The sequence below is a fragment of the Filicampus tigris genome, chromosome 8, assembly GCF_054856515.1.
Source record: "Filicampus tigris isolate MCC_2025a chromosome 8, RoL_Ftig_1.0, whole genome shotgun sequence".
Taxonomy (NCBI): Eukaryota; Metazoa; Chordata; class Actinopteri; order Syngnathiformes; family Syngnathidae; genus Filicampus; species Filicampus tigris.
Genome location: NC_141224.1, coordinates 16,728,395 through 16,753,235, shown reverse-complemented (window position 1 = coordinate 16,753,235; position 24,841 = coordinate 16,728,395). Strand labels below are relative to the sequence as shown.

The 24,841-nt window shown below is 38.3% G+C and overlaps 1 protein-coding gene across 4 annotated transcripts in view; it reads right to left on the bottom strand.

The window, feature by feature from the left end:
• adcy2a (adenylate cyclase 2a) overlaps positions 1–24,841 on the bottom strand; it is a 45,700-nt gene that overhangs the window by 7,731 nt on the left and 13,128 nt on the right. For all 4 annotated transcript variants that reach the window (XR_015087784.1, XM_086037464.1, XM_086037465.1 and 1 more), the window contains 17 exons: positions 18,003–18,164; positions 14,256–14,405; positions 12,854–13,002; positions 12,593–12,704; positions 11,575–11,702; positions 10,798–10,956; positions 9,729–9,861; positions 9,479–9,655; positions 9,333–9,376; positions 9,068–9,148; positions 8,910–8,979; positions 8,635–8,732; positions 8,453–8,537; positions 7,040–7,177; positions 5,804–5,923; positions 5,527–5,711; positions 2,957–3,041 (listed from right to left, as the gene is read on the bottom strand). Coding sequence is in view for 3 of the 4 variants with exons in the window: in XM_086037464.1 (XP_085893590.1) it covers positions 2,957–3,041; positions 5,527–5,711; positions 5,804–5,923; positions 7,040–7,177; positions 8,453–8,537; positions 8,635–8,732; positions 8,910–8,979; positions 9,068–9,148; positions 9,333–9,376; positions 9,479–9,655; positions 9,729–9,861; positions 10,798–10,956; positions 11,575–11,702; positions 12,593–12,704; positions 12,854–13,002; positions 14,256–14,405; positions 18,003–18,164 (2,076 nt within the window). In the remaining variant the exon portion in view is untranslated. The remainder of the gene's footprint in view (positions 1–2,956; positions 3,042–5,526; positions 5,712–5,803; positions 5,924–7,039; positions 7,178–8,452; positions 8,538–8,634; positions 8,733–8,909; positions 8,980–9,067; positions 9,149–9,332; positions 9,377–9,478; positions 9,656–9,728; positions 9,862–10,797; positions 10,957–11,574; positions 11,703–12,592; positions 12,705–12,853; positions 13,003–14,255; positions 14,406–18,002; positions 18,165–24,841) is intronic.

The following is a 24,841-nucleotide window of genomic DNA, read 5'->3' as shown; positions in this document are numbered from 1 at the left end:
TGGTTCTGGTTACCTTGCTTGGAGATTGAAAACTGTTGAGCGCAACTCTCCTCAAGAGGTCAATATATCTCAACACACGGTTCAAGATAGAACCACAACTCATAACAGCCCGTGTGAAAGTGTGAGACAGTTGTCTGGTGATGACCGCAAGGAAGCAATGCATGGTTTAAAGAACTGAAATAAATTGCAGAACATTTTACAAATTAATCTACCTCATGGACTGATTTGCATTTACTGGCTGACAGCCAATCAGAGCGGTTGTCACTGACACCACTTTGCAGACTGCCGTTGGTGTCTTATTCATTCAATTCATATCTTAAAAGCACCATGACACAAAATATACGAATTTGATACAATTCCAAACACTACTTTTTAATTTAGATTTGTTCTCACTTCCACTGTGAATGTGCTGAACAAAATTCTGGACACGTATGCATTCTACTTTATGAAACCATAACTGAGGATCGCACAACAAACAATGACATGCCTGCCATGTTAGCATATACATATCACCAAGTAGGCTGAGATGAAATTTGACCACCTCGTGACCATGGCACGTGAGAGCCGATTAGTGGGCTGTACAGAAATCCACTTCCTCCTTTGCTAAATGGAGTCGTTTTTTTGCACATCATCCCCTACTGTTATTGTTGCTGAAATTATCTCAACATCAAGAATGAAGTGTTTTAAGATAAAGACACTTTAACTTTCACTTGTTGTTATTGGGACATTTTTGGGGAAGGGGCAGTATACTTAGCATTATAGATAAAACAAATAAATAAATAAAATAGTGGAATAACCCAAGTATTTGCATTGTTTTGACCCAATTTCTTGTGTTCATTTAACCCTTAATTTTGGGTCAGAATGGAACAACCCAATTTCTTATGTTCATTTAACCCTAAAAGTTGGGTCAAAACTGAATAACACATTTTTTTGGTTCAAATTGACCCAAGTCTGGATCTGTCCTTTTTTAACACAACAGTTGGGTCAAATTTAACCCCCAAATAGTTCTTTTTGACCCAACTGTTTTTAGAGTGTTGCATACCTCACAAGACCTCAACTCACTTAGCACCCAAAAGATTATCTTGAGAAATTCTTTCAGAACTATTCAGAGGTTGACCAGTGTCCCAAAGCAGACTATGTTCGACCTTAGAGGTTACACTGCATATGCAAGACATGTCTCTCATTCATCTTGTTGAATCATATGTATACCATTGCATCACCTGCAATACTGGTAGGTGCCCCTGAGTAAATATCATGGAAATGTTCAGTGGTTTCATTCAAAAAGTGAAACTCATAAATTGTAGGAATTACTCAAGCACTTAGGGATACATTTCAAGTCCAGTGTTTCTTGTAATAGTAATGATTGCTTAATAGCTAATAAAAAAAAACCGATCAAATTTTAATACTTATGAAAAATGTTTATTATTGTAAACTTCTGCTGTTATGCTTAAATCACCTATAGTTGAAACACTTTCAAAGGCTTTCTGAGCCTGTAAATGGTCTCGAAGTCTGGTTCAATAGCCTCCATAATCATGTGGTAAACAGCTGACTTGACTGCTGTCCAGAACAGTTACTGACTCCCTTCACACAGTAGGCAAGCCACAAAAGGTAGAAAAAGACACAAAAGCAACATGGATACTGCAACTGTAGCCTTGAGAGGACGGTGATGCAAAACCCATTCAATAACGTGCAGAACTTTTATAAAGGGTGGACTGAGGCGGGAGTCTATATGCATTAAGAGCCACTATGAAATAGACGTACCGCAGAATTTGTATCAGTGTCGCATTCCTTGTGTCAAGCCACGCTTGAAACAAAGATTGCTCAGTGGTTCTATTTTCAGATGAAAGTACATTGTACATTTTCTGAATTTGGGACCCAGATTCTAGAAGAGTGGACAGCCACACAATGCAAGTTTCTTGAAGTGAAGTGTAAAGTTACCACAGTGAGTGATGGACCGGGTGCACTGTGTTTTCTAATGTTCAAAGTCAACATAGCTGTTTGCTAATAAATCTTACAGCACTTCATATTTCCTTCTGCTAGCAACCTTTATGGAAATGCTGACTTCATGCTCCAGCAGGGCTTGGTACATGCCCCATTTTCCTAAACAACCAACATTGGTAAATAACCATACTACACTCTAAAAACAGTTGGGTTAAAAATAACACAATTTTGGGTCAAAAATGGACCAATCCACTACTTGGGTCAATTAGTAGATCAGTCCATTTTTGACCCAAAATTGTGTTATTTTTAACCCAGCTCTTTTTAGAGTGTATTACTGTGCTTGATTATCCAGCAAACTCACCAGACCTGAACCCCATAGAGAATCTAAGAGGATGCAAAGACACTGCAGACCCAATAACGCAGATGAACTGAAGGTTGCTGTCAAAGCCACCTGGGCTTCCATAACACCTCAGCAGTGTCACAGGCTGCCTGCTTCTATGCCGCATCGCATTGATGCAATTCATGCTAAAGGAGCGCCAAAAACAAGAATTGATAGCAAAATGAATCAAGACACGGTGCTTTACAGAAGGCCAACATTTCTATGTTATAAATCATTTAGATTGGTTCTTTTGTAATAGTCACATATTTAAGATGGTTTGTTATCTCTAAGCCATAATCATGGAAATGATCAAAAATAAAATCATGAAATATTTCATCTGTGAATTGAATCTGTATAGTACAAGTTTCACTTTTTGAACTGAACGTCTGAAATAAATCAAGTTTTTCCATGCTAATATAAGTTACACTTTCTTTTCTTCCCCATAAAAATGTCTGAATTTTAATTGAGTGTGGAATAAGGTAAAACCCGTATCCTGCAAAAACATGAATCATCCACATAAACGCCCCTCCCTATCTTTATGTGAATGGTTACACCTCCATATCAGCAGAACTTGTTGCACTCTGCTTTATTTCGTCTTTCTCTCGTACCATTCCGACTATATGAGCACAGACTCACCTGCCGAGCAAGCACAAGTAGAGTGATGAAAAAAATGAAGAGTGAGATAGAGCCCATAGTCTTCAGGTCTTTGAGGACTCCTGGTCTTGAAGCGCAGAGAAAGAGACACGTGTTTTGAGAAAGCAAGATAAAGTATAGAGAGCGATTAAGATTAAAACATGACAAATGGAAGTAAAGTGTGGCAGGGAAGATGAGGTGGTGTCAAGTAAATGACAACAACGCCTCATTTGCAGTGCCGATAGTAATCAGTCTGCCCCACGATTGGTTAACAGAACGTTTCATTCCAAGCTGTTACTCGATTAAAACTGCCTCGTCTGTTTTGCTGTGACAAAAGCTTGTTTACAGTTTTTTACAGCATTCTTCTAGCTGAGCATGTCTGCTGTGACGTGTTTTCCCAAAGACAGATAAAAGACAAAGCATATGCAATGATTCAGGACTTGCAATTCACTGCAAGTTCTAATTACTGTCAAATGCAAACGTGTTAGGGACAGACTTGGTTTCCGGGTTCATTAATCAAAACTGTTTAAATGGTAATTCGGTTGGAAGATAATGCACTGTAATTAGACATCTAAAATCTTCAATTAAACTGATTATTTAATGGAAGTTTCAAAAGTGTATAGCACTCAAGGAAGCACAATATATTTTGCAAGCGCATGTTGCATTTTAAAGAACTTTCAGCCTTATCAAGAGCTGACTTCTTTAACTGCCTAGTTCATTATCATATTAGTTCTTGGCACAGAAACAGAGTGGGTCGAGGGGGCTTTCAAGAGAAGACACCACCTCCTCTTCCCTGCCACATGTTTGTGTCTGCGGCGGAGAGGGCAAAAACCACAAGACACTTTGTCTGAACTTTGGCTGTTAACTTTGACATGTTGCTTGTTTGTTAGCAGCGTTCCTTGAATTTCAACCTAATTGGTTGACGAAGAACACTGATCCCATTGACGCAAAACGACCCTTTTTGGGGGGATTTACACCTTTGGATGTTCAATTTTTGATTATGTTTTATCAACTCTACATATAGACATACAAATCTGTTGTCGCAAACAACATGAGTATTACACCATCCATGTGTCATTCCATCGGTTTTGGACGGGGAGAATATTGAAATACTGCCTTATCTCTATGTAGCACTATTGTAAAAAGCTGTGACAGATCATTTTCAAGCAGGGTTTCTAAAAAATGGATGGCCATGCCAGTAAACTAACCATAGCGCTGATTTGACCTCTCTATGCAAAGAAATGAAAGTGAGAAAGATATTTTTGATAAATGGATGACTGCCAGCAGCAGGTACATTGTCAAGCAGTATACTTCCGCTTTGAAGCAGAGTCTGTTCTGATTCTTTCAGATGAACATGGCAATTATGTAGTCATTTCCACTTCAGAGATACTTTTTTTAACCTGTTTGGATATTTCAAACTGTCCAGTAATGTGCTATGTGCTATTTTTAGACATACTGGATGTAAGGCCTCCAGAGTGCCATCAAAATGATGGCATATAGCAAATATAGCAAACACTATGACTATGTTGCTTACATTGCGTGTTCATGTCGGGTGGCTTTATTCCTCCTGAAAACTGCAGTTGATACTCTATCAACTCAAGTTAAAAAAATAAAAATAAAAAATAAATTACGAAGGACACTGCTGTTACCCATGTTGGCTTTGCCACTGTTTCATCGTTTAGAAAGGTTATTCACTTATTTTTGAGACTAGTACTTAGTTATGGTTGTTAATGCTGCAGTGTTGACACCAACGGGAACACGGATGTTTGCAAATATACGACACACAACATACGAGTCTTCACAAGTAGTGAGCTGTGAGGACTAAGGAATAATACTTTGTTGAGAATACTTAGAGGTAAAGTATGTACCATTTGTTTGAAAGCCAAATGACATTATTTGTTGTTTTACACTACACCGAGTTCAAAGCACTTACTGCGGAATACTTGAATTAGGGCCAACAGTATGTCTACCAGTTGTGGTTTAAAATCCGATAAATATTATGTTACATTATGAACCCCTCTAGGATGTTCTACTCTAACTTGTTAAACTCGCTCAAAAATCTGCATTATCTGACATATCCAAAGAATTGTTTTTAACAATAATTACCGACTCTTCATAACTAATTACATTTATGAAGAGTAATTCAGTTACTAATTAATTAATTAATTAATAACCAATTACTTTTGGGGGAGAGTAATGAGCAACCATAACAATTACTTTTCTGAAGGAATTTTGCTCAACACTGTAATTCTTCCATTGGTTTTGTGCAGATGAAGTAATGAACTAACACAGTCTTAGTCTGGGAGTAGGAGAGAAGAGAAGTAGGGAGTTTGAGGAAATGTTGACATTGAGAGGAGAACTGCTTATGTGCCTCTGACACTAACTGAAGATAAAGGTTGCCTTTTATCAAGCTATTTCAACTTGATAGACTGGTAGAGACTTTCAGGTCCTTCTACAGCCTCGCCATGTAAATACAAAAATCAACCTTCATTTCAAATTCTTTTTGTACACATTTTAGCGTTTTCTCACAACAAAACAGAACAAAACATGCATTTGTCATCACACACACATACCTGTCTAAGCTTTCAGCTTTGTACAGGAATCTGCTATATTCATCCAACAGGGAAGCGTGTGTCTGGAGAATTATGATGTTGTAAACCACCACGGCTGTCAACATGGTTATCATTTTCAGCTCGTAGTTTATCCTCAGGAACACAGAGCAAGAGATCAAGCCCAGAATGCAGCTGTAAATTAAATACTACACAGAGAGACAAGAAGTGAAACATGTTAAGACATATAGGGTAAATGTGGTAGAAAAACGATGAGTATATGATCTAACATTTCTCTTACAGGAAGGTAGAAGTTGTTTTTGCCTGGAAAAGCAGCTGGTTGTCTGTCTGGGTAAAGCTGCGTTTCATTGGACGAACTATTAAAAGCAACTGGAGGCAACCCATTGTCATCCAGAAAGAACTACAGTAATAAGAAAATAGAAGACAACAATTTAATTCGCCTGACACGGTGAACACATTCTTGAAACAATTCTTACAGGTAGTGTTGTAACACTTGAGACCACCTCAAGACCACCTTTTGAAGGTCTTGGTCACGGACTGGCCGCACTTATATATATATATATATATATATATATATATATATATATATATATATATATATATATATATATATATATATATATATATATATATATATATATATATATATATGTATATATATACACACTGCCAGCTGATTTGGACGAGAGATGGGCATGGACAAGTAGAAAAATAAGAATTGGCTGCACGAGCAAACAAAGCCAAGCTAATTTGGTTCAACTGCCTTGAGTGACTGACCCATGACAGGCACAAAACAAGATTACAATCTTCCTGAAACAATTTGTGGAAAGGTCTAATTCATGGTGCTAATATTGTGTGTTATCAGGCTATTCCAACCTCAGGCTAGTATTTCACTTTTATCAACCACCATCTTAATTGCCCTATTTTGGTCTCTTAACACAGAAGAAATAATCTAAATGAAGTACTATTAAAATAAGTTGATAACTGAGAAAATTACAACATAGGCACAACATAGGAAAATACATACTTACATAGTTTTTGTCCACTATACTTAACTTTTTTTTGTCATGGTTATTCAGAGTTAGGAGCTGGTCATATACCATGCCATGATTTTCACTATACAGGTATGTAAAGAGCAAATCGTTCTTTCCATTGATAATTCTGATTGGCTGCTAACTAGCGAATCAGTGCATGACAAAGAATTAATGATGAGATACAAAAGCAAAGCCATTGCAAAGAAAATGGCTTTATGTAGTAAATTAAACTCAGCCAAATGTTGATCAAATTCTGCCGTACATTAATTTTTTGCAGGTATATTCAGAATATAGTCAATTTATCTAATCACATTCTGCCTTACATAAAGGTCCTTGTCACCAGTTACATTAAACCACGAAATAAATTGCAGCCTGTGACAACAACAGCTAATTTGGGGTATGTGAGCTGCAGGCTTGTCATACTGTATCATTTTCAAGCCTAATTATTTCCCATTCCATCACAGTATTATATGAGCGCTTACCATGTTGAATACTGCCATAGTGAGTATGAGAGCAGTCGTTGTCAAGGTGAGTGTGATTCGGGGCCATGGCTTGTTGGCAATAATGACGGACGACCTTAGCAGCCACATCCATGACGTGGAGGCGCTTTTGCTGCAGTGCTGCAGGAATACATACAGTACAGCACAGTATGTGCGTATAACTCAAGACGAAATGTGAAGATTCACATACACGTAAATTCTGATGAACAATCCAATGAAAGAATGTGAATAAGCATATTTAAACATACACGTATACATGTCGTATTGACCTTGGATGATTGTGTATTGTCATCTAGTTCAGTTTAGAATTCAACTAGAAACCCTTTGAGGTGACAACAGTCTGGATCAATAGGTTCAATATCTGTGCTTTCAGTCTAATTAAATGTGTATTATATGCTTATCTTGCATTTTTGTTGTTGTTTTTGTGTTAAACGGCAAAAGAAGAAAACAGCACCGTTTTTCCCTATTTATAGCGCTGTTTTAAGGCGAATGGCTCTCAGGGTATAACACAATGTCACTCACTGCCCAAACCACTTGCATAATCATTTCACAGCAACATTTGAGTGCTGCTTCAACTGAGTAGACATTTCAAAAGCTCAGGGCTGTACATTACATATGAATAAGAATTTCAGCCTGAATGTTCCTGCAGGTCATCATTTTTTGTTTTTGTTCTGAATACAAGGCTTCTTCGAAAAATGAATACCTCAAAATTGGCATGAAATGCAAATGCAAGAGGGAGAAAATACATGAAATATCATTATTATACATGCTGTATTCAAAATGCCAGTGCTGCTTTAAAGGGATCTGAAATAATTTAATTTTAAATTACCCTCTTGAGCTTGCAGTATAGCCACCACAAAACAATTTTTTCCAAGAAATGCTGTCTGACATGTAATGGGGGTTTAAATGCATGGCTCCGCTTACTATAATTGCAAATGCGTTGGAAGGCATTAAAGTATGTTCTACATGGTTTACTTCAGAGTTCATTCAGCATGAATTTAAATGCATTAATGAGGGAAGCTGCTTCGATTGGCCAATAGTCGCCTGTTTCGATTGGCCGGTAGTTGCCCGCTTCCCTCAGATAATTGCACCCATAAATCACCTTATTCTATCTGCGCTAGTCAGGAAAAATACCAAAAGCTGATATTTAAACCTCAAACCTCCGAATTGTGGCACAGGCGTGCTAACCACTATTGTCACAGGGCTGCCCACTACGCCACCTACAAATTGCCACATTGGGGATCATATTGTGCAAAGAAAAACTACTATTACTAACTAACTACTAACTACTATTACGTTCATCAAGGCTGAAAATGTGACGCACTGGCACTGGTTCTAAAAAAAAATATGAAAACGTTGAAAGAATTGATTTACACAGAATAACATGTCACTCACCATGAAGTGTCCAATGAAACATATGAAGACAATCAAGGAAAGGAAAAAGAATGCCATCCCAAAAGATATCCCCAAGACTGCTGTCCTGAAAGATGACATGTACAGTAAATTAGGACCATTTGTCATCAAATGATTTTCCACACTGCTGTTTATTTAATGTCAAGCTTACAAAATACACGTACTTTGGTAGGACGAGTATCTGCACAATGAAAATGCAGGAAAAGATAAGACAGGCGCAGGTGACGTAGTATTTGAAGGCTGGCAATATTGTTGTTCTGTACTAAAGGATAAAAAGGGAGAGTTTAACAACTTGAAATTTGAAAACTCATTTTTAAAAAAGGACGATTAGAAATACACTGTGACAGCAGCAGTCTTTGTTTCAGAGAAAGATCAATGTGAGATAACCAATAACCAAGAAGTGTGCTACAGCTCTCTTGTAACCTTTACTAATTCTTACCTCCTTTTCTAGGGATTTATTGTGAAAGAACAATGATATTCTTTGGATGTCCTCGGACTTGAGCCACTGCCTAGAAGCACATAGGCCAGTCAATTGGGACATAAGTTTCAAAATCAGGAATATTAAACAAAATGATATAGTCATGCAATTCCCCTTACTTTTGTGAATTTATGCCATCAAAGGTCCTGATCATCCTCTCATTAAGTTCCTCCTCAAACCGCTTCTTCTGGGACTTTGTCCTATTAACAAGAGCGAAAAGAGACCCAACATTTTAATTTGACACAAGATTAGTCATGCGTGTCAAAGACTTCAGCGGCAGTCGAGAATTATTTAAAAATTTTGTCGTCTGTCACAGCACTGTCAAGGGATGGAGATAATCCTTCCAAAGTAAATGATCCTGGAACAGTGAAACAAGTAGCTTGCCTCTCAGATCTCCTCTGGAAATGATACTGTCCCATTGGCACGTCCTAGATGGAAAATGGAATCGAAGAGATTACAAACCGCGGCGAGATTCACCCATCACTTCAAATGGCAACCAATAAATTGTAAACATTGACAAAGTTTCTCACAGCTGTGTTGATCTTGCCGTTGTCATTGGTCATGCTGTCCCTGTGGTGCAGGTTGGCGAAAGGCTTGGCTGCCCCCCAAGACTCCAGGTAGCGGGTCATCCTAACAGAGGCTCTCATCTTGGCTCCGTCCAGAGTGTGTCGGGGCCTGTAGTGATGCTGCGGGCTGCGACGCTCCACCTGAACAAAGAAAGAAGTTGTGGAGCTTTTCCGCATTTTATTGGATCCTTAAATAGTCAACATGTTTCATTACCTTTGGGTTTATAACCAAATATGTGATGATTCCATGCTCCTTGAGATATGGGTCTCTCTCCTGCCCATCTCCGTCTTCTACTTTATAGGCTGAATTTAGGTGCTCTAGTGTCACTGGTGTGATGTGGACTCGCCTGGAATTACCAATCAACCCAGTTATTTGGTAATACTAATCAATTTGGTTGTCCTTTCCTGCAAACACTGATGCAAACTGTCAAGGATGCGATAAAGTGGAGCAACTGAAGCCGTATCCTCCGGCGGTCGTATGAGTTGAGGCTCTAACTAAATATACGTGAGAAATTAGCCATTTATCAACACACAGAAATCCATTGTTTGCTGCCCTCATCATGTGAAACCTGAGCAAATGTCTTCAAACGTTCTCTAAGGCTCTTTGTTTTAAATGATGCCACCGCAGAAGCGTACCAGTGATTGCAAAGAGGAAAATTTGAAAGGCTATCATGGAACCTGAAATTAAACTTGTCATAGAAAAGTTGTAGATATGTTAGCAAACAAGCTAAAAATACTGTTAGCATTTCCATTTTACAATGGTTCGAATCCCGGTCATTGTGACTATGTGGAAGTGTCCTTGATTATAAGATACCAAACCCCCAGTTGCTCCTGATGCTGTGTCATCAGTAGATAAATGAGGTAATAGTGTGAAGCACTTTGAGTACCGAAGGTAGAAAAGCGCTACACAAGTGACAGCCCATTACCATTTACCATAGGCACACAAAGTGTGATTCTCTTTGTTTTTGTTGAGTGTTACAGTCAACTTCAACTGGGATTGGTATTAAACAGTTTGAAGCTTTTTTTTTTCTTGTAATTGTTCACTATTTGCAAAAGTGCAACTTATTAAGTTGAACTGAATCCACAGCCACCACGCAGCACTCGTAGTCTGTGCTTGTAGGTCAAAGCAAAAAAGTACACTGGCTACTCGTATCTCGAAAAACACCCAAGTCGGGCCACTTGTATCTCAAGGCACCACTGTACTGTATAACCAGAAACATGAACCGCATTTTTATGTGATGAAATGTACCACAAAATCTGTGTTCTTGCCTATGTTCACTCACCCTGGCACACCTCCTGCTTCCATGTGGTTGGCCAGCGTGACATCATGTGACCAAACATCATACTGCCATTTCTGAAGTCCGATGACCCCACACAGAACGTTCCCTGAATGCACGCCAACACGCATATTGATGTCAACCCCTGTGGCATCACGCACTTTCCTGTCATGCATCAAAACCACACTTATAACTGTGGAGGAGGGAACAAAATCAACATCCAACTAGCCAGTGTTGAAAAATACAGCAAATAAGCCATGCAGAGACAGCCAAGTAGAAGACCAAGTGCACAACCTATTTACACATGTAGATATAATTGCGACTGATTATGTCAGGATTGTGGGAGGGATTTTTTAATTAAGAGAACAAATCTTCTAATCAAGAAAGGGTTAAGCTGTTATCAATCATCGGTGTTTGACAAAGCTGCCCGAATTAACTACTCATGAATTATGGGAGTACTGTGCTTTTTTGATTTGTGCATTAATGTATGTGACAGACTGTAATACTAAGTCGTTGCACCTCATACTGTACAGAAAATTGTTCTATTCTCTGATCCCGTGCGTCGACTGAGAGTTGAGGGATTTTGTTTTTCATAGCAGAATAGAGGTTTTGCACAATTTCCAAACAAATTGTTGTGGAAGAATGTTTAATATTACAGCATGAGACTTTTTTTTTTTTTTTTTTTTCAAAAATATGACGTATAGATAGCCATTGTTTGCATACAGGTCCACGTTATTATTGAGATCGAGTGCAGAAGTCAGCATAGAAAAACATTTGACTTACTTGATTGCCTCACACATATCCAGGCCCATTTTGACACAGTTCTTGGCATGATTTGGTAGAGACTCTGGCAGGCCAGATACACAATAGTAACAGTCACCGAGGATTTTTATCCGCATGCATTCATTTTCCTGTGAGATGAAGCAAAAGGTAAGGAAATCCCCATACTGAGTTTGTAAAATTAATATGCCCCATAAACATTATACACAAATCTATAACAACTACTGTAATAAACAAATATTACTGTGTGTGGAAGGATTCTATCATTTCTGTGGTTAAAAACATCTCAATATGGGGACAGAATGCACTTTGAGAGCTTCCCTCTCTACACAGGACGACATAGTAATGTCCTGTCTGATTGAGGTTCCACTATTATACATTTAGACCGCGGGTAGTGGGCCAAATATATCTTCCATTTTTAAGTTGTATGACCACCATTTGGGGTGGGTGTGAACATTTGATAAATGGTGCCTAAGAACCTTCTAAAGACAATACTTTTTCCACACACGCAAATGTTGCACTTCAGTGGGTACATGCAAAATACACATGCAGCAACATTTCTCACAATATTCTTTGTCGCTCGGTAGCTTTTCGTCCGTTTTTTTCTTCTTTTTTTTTTAGATTTGCTCCACAGTTGCTGATAGCACAGCGCTTCTAATTGGTGAAGACAGATATCGCCGTCTTAACAGCATCTCTGATTGGCTAGGCCAGGCATTTAATTGATAATACTAAACATGATTTTAAAATAATGTGCACATTTCCAGCATGTGAAAAACCACGGCATTAAAGTTATATTTTTTCAAATATTTTAATAAAGTTTTGATTTCCATCCCTTTATTCGGTCAACAAACGATATGATAAATCCACAGGGCCCAATGATTTTATATATTTTATTTACAGGTACATATTGTTTTCAAACTATTCTAAAAGAGGGAATGTGCTACATTAATTCTCCAATTACATTAACTTTATTAGGGTATGCTTTTCAGTGATAGTGACGGTTGAATGATGAATTATTTACCTTGGCAATTTGGTCAAATTTGCCAAACAATTCATTTAGCATGTGCACCAGCTCGCCAGGTGAGCAGTCACTGGCAAGGCGTGTGAATCCAACTATGTCAGCATACAGTATGCTACAAAAAAGAAGCGTAACACAAAACAATATAATATAATGTACTTTGTAATATAATATAATACAATATAATATCATATTTAAGAAATGTCACCTTAACATTTGAAAATGGATATTTTGCATAACATAATACAAATAAATAATACATGCCTGACATTTGTGTGTCTCTGAACATAGAGGTTGTGAAAATTGTTTGTGTTCTCTATCTGACCAAAATTTGGTCCTTTGAGTCTCTGGATGATCTCTGCTTTCATCACACGGGCAATGTGTGCTGGCAGCAGTGACAACAGCAGACGCTCCTGATGATACGACAAAAGAAAAATATTGTGAGTCAAACGCTAATAATGACTGGGTAAAATATGCTCATCAACAAAATGTGGTATACAATTTTCGCAAATATTTCCCATAGTTTGTAGCAGTTAAAATTAACACTAATTCCACGGTATCAGTTGATAATAACATTAAAAAGTATGATGACTGAAATGTATTACTATATTTATTTATGATGAGTGATGCTATTATGTTGACTTAAACGCTCAATACAAAGGACTCCCAGAAGAAAAAAAAAGTCACTATTTTTAGCTTGCTAGAGTGCTGATTTAATGGACATACAATATTGGGTGTCGGTTTGATACTCAAGTCAACAACGGGACTCATGAAAGAAAATATGGGATGACCATTTTATTGCTAAAATAGCTGCAGTAAAAGTGTAAGCCAATGTCACACCATTGTTATTATCATTAACTGCTACGAGAAGGACAGCCCCATGGAAGCTGTTCAGCACACATAATTTTGAATTTATGATGATTCACATAGCCCCCTTTTGACTACTGATTCCAAATGTACACTCTCACTATTTGATACTTTGGATAAAAGCACAAAGCAAACAGCATCTATTATGAGTGCACTCAGCACAAAAGTGTGTATGTGTGTCTGCACTCTGTACTGTGGTCAAACACTGGTTGCAGGCAGCCATAACCCCCTGAGGCCAAGTTGAAAAACTCGGGGACATTTCAGCTTTAAATGTAACAGCACAACATGGATTCACCAGGCAAGAAAAAAAAAGCTCTATTTTGTATTTGTGCTACATTTGTAAATGTAAGACCCCAGCAGAGGCCCAAAGAAAAAAGTAACACCAAATATTTACTGCTCCACACAGCAGCAGTTCAAACTTTAATCAACACCTTGCTCTCTCACACCTTAGTCTCATTGTACTGCACACTGCGCATAGAAGATGGTGCATTTGTAAATGGAAAATATCTAGCAAGAAAATAGTATCTGGGGAAAACAAGCTTTATTAAAAAAAAAAAAAAAAAAAAAAAATTCCTAACAGGTGCACATGCATATTGCTGAGGCTAGAATTGCCACCTCAGTGGAGTTGTCGGATAAGCTGCCAGCTAGTGTAGCGTCTTTTGATCTTTTGGCTGTAAAACATTAGATCTCTTCTGGGGTCGTAAAATCCTAATGTATGTACAATTTCACTGTTGATTTTTGACTGCCTCACATTGGCTGGCTCAGTGGCCAATACCTGTTGGCATATTGACCCTGTTACCTGCTGTCTCTTTTCAAATTCCAGTTTAATGGGGGATTTGATGCAGTTGCAGGTGTCCTGATAAGTCTGTTTGAGTGCCAACTCCATCAGGTGTTTGTGGTACGCCCCTGCCATGTTGCCACACATGAAAATGATGATATTGGCCAAAATCTGAAAAATCAGGACATAAGCAAATGTCAGCGTTAAAAAGTGTTATCAACAGTTTGTTGATTTTATAATTTAACAGATAATGTCAGAAAGCCATTTTTTTCTCTTACTTGTCCCGACTACTGTATCTACTTAAAAAATAAATCAAGAAATTGAGGTCATAAAAAAATAGTTTCAGCTTTTTCATGATTCAGAGTTCCATGAATGGTTTCTGGGAAATCTAAATCAAGAAACAGCAGAAACAGAGACTTAAATGTTGATTAAAAAAAAAAAAAGGCAAAACATATTCATCAAGCCGTAGAAACTGGCCGTCTATTGAGATGAGGTAGTAACCATCGACAAGTATTCCCATGAATATGTCTTTATGACATTATGAATGAATGACATCACAATGCATGGCTATCTTGTTCCTTGCTCTCTTGAGGAATTTTATCTATAACACAATGAAATCTTGATTTAAAAGAAATATTCCGTTTTCAAATAGGTCACCTGTGTCTTAGCAACAAAGCTTGTCATTGTCTTTCTTTGACACCCCTTTGTGTTGCGAAACCAGTCATGTCTAATTTAAGTTGAGGTTTCTGTCGGGGCGAGAACAAAAATTGAAACACCTTGACGACGACTGCTTGCTTTGGTACCTTTATTCCTTCCAACTGTGAGCGATACAAAAAAGAAAATATCGTAACTTCTGATTATTGATTTCGAACCACCTGGCTACCTTAAATTAATGGCTGGCTGCCTTAATCAAGAACAGTCTGGATTAGAATTTTTTTTATACAAATTTGGGCATGTTTGGACACAACAAAGCAATCCCATTTGTTATCTATGGGTGAGATTAAACATTGGCACTGTCATCTATTGTTGTTCCTTTATAAAACATTATCAGCATCAAACAATATTATCACTGTCATCTTAAAAATCCAAAACATTTTACAACAATTCCACTGGTTTGAGATGTTCTTTCTATATGTATTATTCAGCTGTAGAAATCTAAATTCATTGAATGTGCTTCCGTTTTTTTTCCTCCAAGACTTAGTTATGCCCTGTCCCAATATAGGTTCCAACGATAATCAGCTGGGAAGCGATCGAAACAGTTGTATAACATATTAACTCATTCTATCCCAATGACATATTTATATGTCATTTCATTTCACAATGGGTCTGAAAAAGTCTGCTACTGAATGAGTTAACAATATTATTATATATGTCTTGTTTCAACTTTTAGAATTGTGTCAAAACACTAAACCTAGTAGTTTCAAAGTTACATTGTCACATAAAGGCACACTACTAAACAAGCATCAGCATTTTTTTTAAATATTGAGTTTGTTTTCTAAAAGAAATAAAACAATAAAATATACTATAAATGAATACGTCCTACTTTACAAAACACAGTATGTAATGATTTCAATATAGGGATCATTGAGGGATGAAACAGGGATGAAAGGATTGCGAAGCACAGACTGCCAAGGTCTTTGTGCTGTTATCTTGCCAACAAAATCATACATGTACATGTCAGAGAGGATTTGTGCATGTTGCACAGTGATAACACTGGAACTCATGTTAGTCCACTTTGAATTTAGCATATTGCCACAAGTACATTTCTTAGCTTTTATGATTTACCATTAAATTCCAGTAATGGTTGTAAAATGATGACACTCACTGTGCATTTACTGGCACTCATCATATTGTACTTATAAAGGATTTTAATGCATCACCATTAAACACATAGCATGCACATAAAAGCTGAATTATATTTTTCAGTATACTAGATAGGCCTATTGTAAGGTTTTCCTTTCTTCAATAAAACAAGCTAAATCATAGTCTTAATTGAGGCATCACTTAAAAATCAATGAGGATCGCAAAGTTATGGTGGCAATGTTGTAGTTCATGTTCTCTAGACACAACCTAGTGCGACTCAACAACGAATAGAAATTTCAAGAACTTAATAGGTTGACCTTAGTGAGACAGGTTGGTTCTTTCTGAGCTGTTAGGTCCGATCTGAAAGATTTAAGTAATCACACTTTCTAGTTAATTAAACGCCCCCCCAAATCACCCATACCGCTCTCTATGGACTCCAACTGTGAGTACCTGCAAGTGTGTTTGTGCCAGTATTTGTGCACAGTGAAGGACTATCACCAAGCAAAATCTATCTTAGAGGTTTCATTTTGTATTTTTAGGACAGGCTGGAGAAAACATTTGGTGTTATTGGGACAGGTCAAGATTATCTCAATCTGCTTAGTATAAATTCAATTGGCCTGCAAAATGAAAATATGGACTGAAAGTATCGCTATTCAACAACAGTCAGGAGAATAGCAGTTGAAAAAAACCCCTCAGGGTTCATGTTGAAATAAAATTCTGACTTTGCCTATGATTTCACAGCATGCACTGTTCACAAAAAGTGAATCTGTTTTAGCTTAAACATCACCATTATTTGTTTGCTTGAAAAACAACATTATGGCCAAAGGTAAAAAAATAAACCAGATATAACCAGAATGAAAAGGAGGTCTCTGGCATCGGGTACGATCTTTGTACCTCCAAAATCATCACTTTTCAGGAGAAAAAAAAAAAAAAAACGCAAGTCTATTCAACCATTAACATTGCATCTACAAAGAGAGAAAGACATTTTCAACACTTGAGTTTGGTCAATAATGTGTAAAACTAACACACACGTAGTGACTGACCAACAGTATCGATTTGTGGAAAATAATTGAAATGTAACAAATTGTGGCATAGGCAAATTTCGTCCCAACACCAGTGATGTGCAAATTGAAACATCTGAATTAAAATACATTTTTAAAGTATTATTTGGAAAATCTAAAGTTTGTGAAGTGATATGACCTTCATTGTGTGGCCCTATCATTAATGTAACAAAAACAATATGTATAGCCGGTGGCTCCGTACCCAAAAGTTGAATGGAAAAATAAATAAAGATTCATTCCAACTTCAGTTGGAATTGACAACTGAATCACAACACATATTTCCTTCGTGATATTCTGACACATCTGCTATGTGTGTTGTAGTTATAAATACTGTATTGTCACTATTTTGCTATTTAAATGGGAAGTCAACCCGAACGTATTTTTCTCAAGAATGTGTTCTATGCAAGCCCACTAGTTGAAACAAGGCATTCTGATAAATATTGTATTTGTGGAAAAATAATTAATCCACTCATTTTTAGCCATCGCTGCGGGCGGCCATTTTGTCACGTCTGTCGCCTGAAAATGACATCACAACTACTCAGGGCTCAGGTAACGACCAATCACGGCTGACCTGTTTTCTGAAGCTGAGCCGTGATTGGTCACTACATGAGCCCTGACTAGTTGCGATGTCATTTTCAGTCGCCAGAAATGACAAAATGGCCGCCCCCTGAGATGGCTAAAAAGGGGTGGATTTTGCTGGTTAATTCTTATTCCACAAATGCAATATTAATCAGAATGCCTTGTTTCAACTGGTGGGCCTGTATAGAACATATTCTTGAAAAAAATATGTATGGGCTGCCTTCCCCTTTCAGCCAAAATTGTGTTGTGGCTGCTGCCCTTGGACTGCTGACAATATGTTACTTCTTAGACTTGATTATACTGTCTGTATGACTGTAAGCCTTACCTGCCATACTACAGGTTCCAAGTGATCAGCTGTAGTGGACAGGCAGACACTCAACACAGCAGTGTGCGAGGCAGAGGTGAGAACACTGGCGATGATGGCATCCCGCATGGAGAACGGCAGCATCGTGTAAACCACGAAAACAATGAATAAAAAGAAGGATACCTGTGGAGAAAGATGTTTTTGTCAAACCTGCAAAGAAATAACGTGTGAAATGAAATAAAGTGTTTTCTAAAAAGTCAACCATGTCATATAAACCTTGTGGAAAAAGATATCAACGTGCTGAAAACCATCAAAGACATTTCAGACAATCATAAGGAAAAGGGAATGCACATGCAACAATTCTTAGTGTGACTGTAAACCTGTACACTTTGAAAATCGAATGTAACATTAACTTAATTTTGACAAATTAGTATTCAACCTGATAACCTTATTCACCTTTTTACACAATTATGATTGCAACCATGAAGGAAAGAAAATAGATCATTCAGACAATAAAGGCCCATAATTGGAGGAGCATCTACAAGTTCTTGCCTCACCCTTATATACCGTCACAGTCAATTTTGGTTAAAAATATCCTCCAGTCACAATACATGTCTATAGCAAATTATTAACTACTGATCTTTTCAAAATGCAATAATAGCCTACAGTTTCTTAACCTGAATAAATGGTTATTAACTAACTCATTCACTGCCATTGACAAATTTACTTAGTCCAGTCATTCAATCCCAGAAACCTATTTATATTTTTTTCAAACGTTAAGGTAAAAGAGGGTGTGAAAATGCCTGGCAGTGAATGAGCTAATATTCATTAACGTTTCAGAGTAAAGGGAAATGTTTGTTTTATGTTTTACAGCACTCGTTTTTGATTTAATAAAAACATTACGATCAACTCCGTTTGGAGACAGCGTACGTGTGCTCAGCCGTAAAGATTGGCGCATCTTGATGTTCATTGCAGGTGCAAACCTCTAAGCCATATCTGACTAAGCGGCGAATGATTGCGAACGTAGCAAATTTTGTCTTTGTCAAAGTTCGTAAAAATGTTGCGAACAAGTTCGCAAACGTTTTTTTACTTGTCTTGTTGCAAGGCATTTTCAAAGTTGTTCAAAGATTCCCTGCGAATCCATTATTTCACTAATAGTGCCGTATTTCATTTATAGATATAACAACAGCGTTAGCCAAACCCTTTCGATAATTGTAGAAATGAATTAACTGAATGCATTAACATTATTATTATTATCATCTTAAATATATTTTTAAAAGCACCCCCTGGCTGCGGCAGACCTATGGGTGTGTGTGTTGGGATGGTCATACATGGACACACGATCGGGGTGGAAGGCGGTCTTCCATTTACAGTTTCACAGTTTCAAAGGTCTCACCATTAGCACCATTTTCCTTGATATTGAATCTAAAATACGATCAAATTTGACATGGAACTCTGTAGCACCTTTTAAAAAGAATGGTATTTTGAATTATTTTCATTTTCGTGCATTTTGGGTTACTTGAGAAAGAGTCATCAAATTTTGGGCTACGTCATCAAATTTTGGGCTAGAAGAATGATATTTAGGGTCCAGATTTAGGGACATATGGAAAACTACAAATTGGTCTCGGGAGTACACTGCTTCATCCAGTGTGAAATTGAACAACCAAATACATCTTCTGTCTTCTGCCTATTTCTGAAAAGGTGTTTCTGAGCAAGCTGTTCTTCACTTTAATCAATATAGTGGATAATTAACACAATAGCCCCCTCTTAAGGAAAACTTATCTGAAAACAAAATCTCTGCTTTTTCCACTATGTGGAATTATCTCAGTGATACCAATATTACTCCAAGTAGAACTAATACAGCTATTTGTTGAAGCATGTAATTATTTTGTTACTTAACCATATATATTAATATGCACAGCTCCAACAGCAGCATTGCTTAGCACCACTTCAAGCTCAATGTTTTTCGCCATCTGTAGCCTGCAGCACCCAAGGAGCGACACCGTGCTCGCTTTTTCTCTCCATGATTCCGCCTCATCATAAATGCCTCATCTTCTATATTGTGTATTACCCTGAGGTGTTTAACAAGGTCTGCTGTGTTTCCCCAACTCCTTAGACCGTTTCCACAAACCACATCTTGGCTGTTTGAAGCTGAAACAACGCCATACACGACTCATCCACATGAGCAGCGTGGAAGGCCACTGTACTCACGCATAATGCACATACCCATTGCATAAAAGTAGTTCTCACCAACCAACGTATTATTTAGACATGATCAAAATAGTTGACCCATACTTGCCTTCCACTGTTTTCCAGTCAGTGACATACTGCACAGTACCCGGTTCATTACCACTCGAATTTTTAAAAGTATCAATATGGTCGATATTGTGAGAGCATAAGAGCATAAGCAGATCTGTTAACAGAGGTATCACAATTTCTGCATTGATCTGCAAATTACCAGTGAATAGCCTATAGTATGCTCCGCTCGTGAGAAAAGTCTCAGGCTTGGACAGCGCAATCAAGAATGATTCAAGCATTTACAAACAAATGACAAAAATTATTTCACTGAATCTTTGGCTATATTTTGTGCAAGAAAACCTCCACAGTGTGGCTTCAAAAAGAAAGTAAACAGATTGTTATACAGCTATATACGTGGCATTAAGTGTTTCTGTGTTGTGCACAACACAAGTTGTCCCATAAAAACACCAGTAGCTCTGATAGCTTATCTAACCTCCCTTGACTTTAAGCTGCTGGAAAGGGTACAGTCAGTTCTTTTACCACAAAGCTGGCACCTCTAATGTAGTGTGGCGAGTGCCTCGCATTTTTGCATTAGTGGGGCTACGAATACACACATTGCACTACTCTTTAATACTCCCTGCTGGTGCACGGTTGAGGCAGCTCATCTGCTGGTGTGCATGAGAGAAAGAGGTAAGTGTTCTCTTGGGCTGCAGTGACGTGCCGGTTAACCTTTCTCTGGTAAAGCTTTCTCAGACAGATTGACAAAGTGAGGGGAAAGCAGTGCGGATGAACTGAAAATTAAAAATGTCTAACAAACCAAAGAAGGCATTCATCCATCTATATTGTTTGTCCTCGGGGTCGTGGGTGAAATGGAGCCAACATCCATCAGTAGTGATGGACAATTTAAGCTTCATTTTTTTAAACTCCTTGGATTAATACATAAATTGATTGGACTCTCTTAATTGTCCCTAGGTGTGATTGTGACTGCGGATGTTTGTCTTTGTGTGCCCTGCGATTGGCTGGCAACCAATTCAGGGTGTCCCCCGCTTACTGCCCGAAGACAGCTGGGATAGGCTCCAGCACGACCCGCGACCCTTGTGAGGATAAGCGGTATCGATAATGGATGGATGGATGGATTAATACATTTCTATTGCACTAGCCTTCATCTTTAAACCAAGAGCACCATCTAGAGCAGTGTTTCTCAACCTTTATTGAGCCAAGGCACATATTTCACATCGGAAAAAATCTCACGGCACACCACTTAAAATGATTCACAAAACGCGGCTATATAGGGTCATTATGTGCCTTCTGTCATGTAATGCAGGGATCCCCGACCACCGGGCCGCTTTAGACCCGGGCCGCGGCAACCCGGCACGGCGAGTTGTCTCTGTCGTGTAACGCTCAAATTGAATGCACAAGCTAGCATCTCCGCCGCGTAACGCTAATATTCAATGCACAAGCTAGCAAATGAGTAAAACAAACTGACATATAGGGCACCAATTGCACCCAAACCCCCCCCCACCCCCCCCCCCACCCCCCACCCCCGGCCTAGTAGTTACGGGGTCGGGCTGCGAATGGTATGGATTGGTATGAACCGGTCCGTGGCGGAAAAAACGTTGGGGACTGATCAAGTGGAAGAATCTTTTTTTTTTGCCTGTTGCTATACATGGTTGGCATAAATACATGAACAAAATGTTTTTTTAACTTGATAATGGATAATTTCCCACGGCACACCTGAAGATCTCTCACGACATACTAATGTGCCACGGCACACTGGTTGAGAATCACTGATCTAGAGGAGTAAACAATATAATAATATAAGTGCTTCGCGAAGCTTCATTTTCCCATCACTATTGGTTAGCAGCCAATCGCGGGCTATGTTTAGACAATCAGCCATTCAGCCAAAAAATCCACTACATAGCGGAAAACTAAACCAGGATATAGCTGGGGTTTACTATACATGTACAGTACATTTACATTGAACAAGAAAAAAAAGGATTTTCTGCTCTGCACTTGAAGTATATTTTTATTTGAAAGTGTTAGGATGCTACGCACGACTCTGCAAAAGTGACAGACAATAAACACTTTTTAATTACATTACATTACATACATAATTCATTTTATACATTAGTGGGACCTTAATATTCTGCCCTCAATACTTCTCAAAATGGCAGCGATCATTTCCATTCTTTGCCACAACTGTGACAGTACTGTTTTTTTCCACCGCATAGGAAACAATGTCAAACTACGCCTATTAAAAGAAAATAAAGTAACCATGGTAACAAAGACCTTCTATTTGTCATTTTAAATGGTTGGTTAAAGCTGCAGTCGATGAGGTTGAGGTAGTGCTTTTTGATGTACTCCCTTTTGACAATGACATTGGGTCTTTGAAGTAAATTTAGCTTCTAACACCAGAAATGGATAGCAAGCTGATTCACCTACAGGATGCTTCGGCTTGTCAAGTTGAATATCTGACCATTGCATGCTGAGTGCCATGACAACGTGGAAAAACAACAACAAAAAACAGCCAGAGTCCACATTGGAGTGAGTAACCAAACTGTCTGCCAATGTCCAGAAAAGCCAGCCACTTTAAACTCTTCCATTCTCAGACATGGTCTCTAATCATTGACATAACTAGTGTTTCCTTGCACAATATTTTTCCATTTTCATAGAATACAAGTGACCATTTAGAATCTTGGCAGGATTGGTGAATTACAGACAACAGAAGAGAGAAAAACTTAACAAGAGTAGTGACTTAAAGGCAACAAGTCATGTGATTGGTAGGATGGGGGGGAGCAGGAGGAGGACACAGTACTTCTTTCTGTTGTCTTGATTCTAGGTCAACATTGCCCTTAATTAGTTGAGTGACTGACTGTAGTGCTTTTGCAGAAAAGCAAATGCTTTTCTTATATCATATAGGCGGAAAAACTTGAAATCCATCAGTCGAAAAAATATACTAAGGAGCATTGCACGTCGCTGTTAGTGAAAGCAAAAAGACAGGAGAAGAATGGTAACTAGCAATTACTAAAAGTTAAAACATGCTCAGTCAGTTGCACTAATTTCGATGTTCGAACAAAAACATCCATTAACTCGCTTCACAATGCATAAAAAGGCAGTTACTGTAGCTTTCAAATGTCTGGTGATACACCATACATAATTTGCCTGGTGTGTAAGGTTTGCTATCCAAAATGTACCCTCTGATATCCACTGGCAATAACTGAATGAAGAAACTGGTCGATAATGGAAGGCATGCCAGGTTACAGATACCTGCCTATGTCTCCATCATACCAAGGCTCGATGTGGTAATGAAATTGTGAGAATCTTCCTTCAGTGTGGCTAAGGCAAGCACATAAGGACCCTCTCAGTGACAATTATGTTGTTAAGGCTTTTTCAAGATCCAGGCAACAGTGCTGCTACCAGCCCATGAATCAAATCCTCCATAATACCACAGCGGGTTCATAAAACAAATTATGGAGATGGAGTGTCCGATTACATCAAGCTTTTAGTCCACAGTCTGTCTGGGATCCGCTTAAAGGCTTGATGTGCAATGCAAGCATGTGCGATGTGCATCATTCTGTTATTTCACCGCACCGAAAAGAGACACTTTAATTGCATGCTAAATACACAATAGGTGCTTAGTTTGCACCTCAAATCAGACTGGGCTATACTGCTAAACAGGGTGAATTTATGCAGCACTAGCACCTTTGTGGTGCTTAATTAAAACAGTTTAGCACACACACACACACGCGCGCACACGCACACACACACACACACCCTCAGGACAAGAGATTCAAAGAAACGTGATCCTCTTTATTATTGCACATTTCTCTATATCATCATAACTTGCATCATACCCCCTTTTCCTGCCCTCCCTCCCAATTTCATGCTTCCACAAAACATACCATCAGTTCCTAAGTCTGATCTCTCACAAAGTGCTGGTAGGGCTTTATTACTTTAAAGTCAATGAGTTGACTTATCTTTATTGTTACCTCAAGTCAAGTATTGTTTTGATCATCAAATTCAAAGCCCAATAAGACGAGCATAGACGTGGTGTGTAACAAGTTTGAAGGCAAGTGATTGCTCTCATTTTTAGCTTTTTTTTCTCCTGTGAATATATTTTACATTACAGCTACACTTACACATTTGTGACATGCTGGATTTATTGGAGGTATAAGGTGTGTTGCAAAGGACACCTTGTCCTTGAATGTTGATGGAGATCCATACAGCACAGATCATGTTTTCCATTCGCTTTGTTTGTGTACAAACAAGCGTTGCAAAATATCACAGAAACAAAATCTGTCCAGCATCAGTTGATTCATGACACTGACCTGTTTTCTGAAGCTGAGCCGTGATTGGTCGTTACCTGAGCACTTGCGATGTAATCAGTCAGTCCACAGATGTGACAAAATGGCTGCACCCTGAGATGGCTAAAAAGGGTTGGATTTTGCTGCTTAATTCATATTCCACAAACGTAATATTAATCAGAATGCTGTGTTCCAACCAGTGGGCTTGCTGGGAACATATTCTTGAAAAGAATGTGTTTGGGTTGATTTCCGCTTTAAGGACTAGTTTTGCTAATCAATGGCACAATTTGAAGAGCAACTTTCTAATTTTGATGAGCA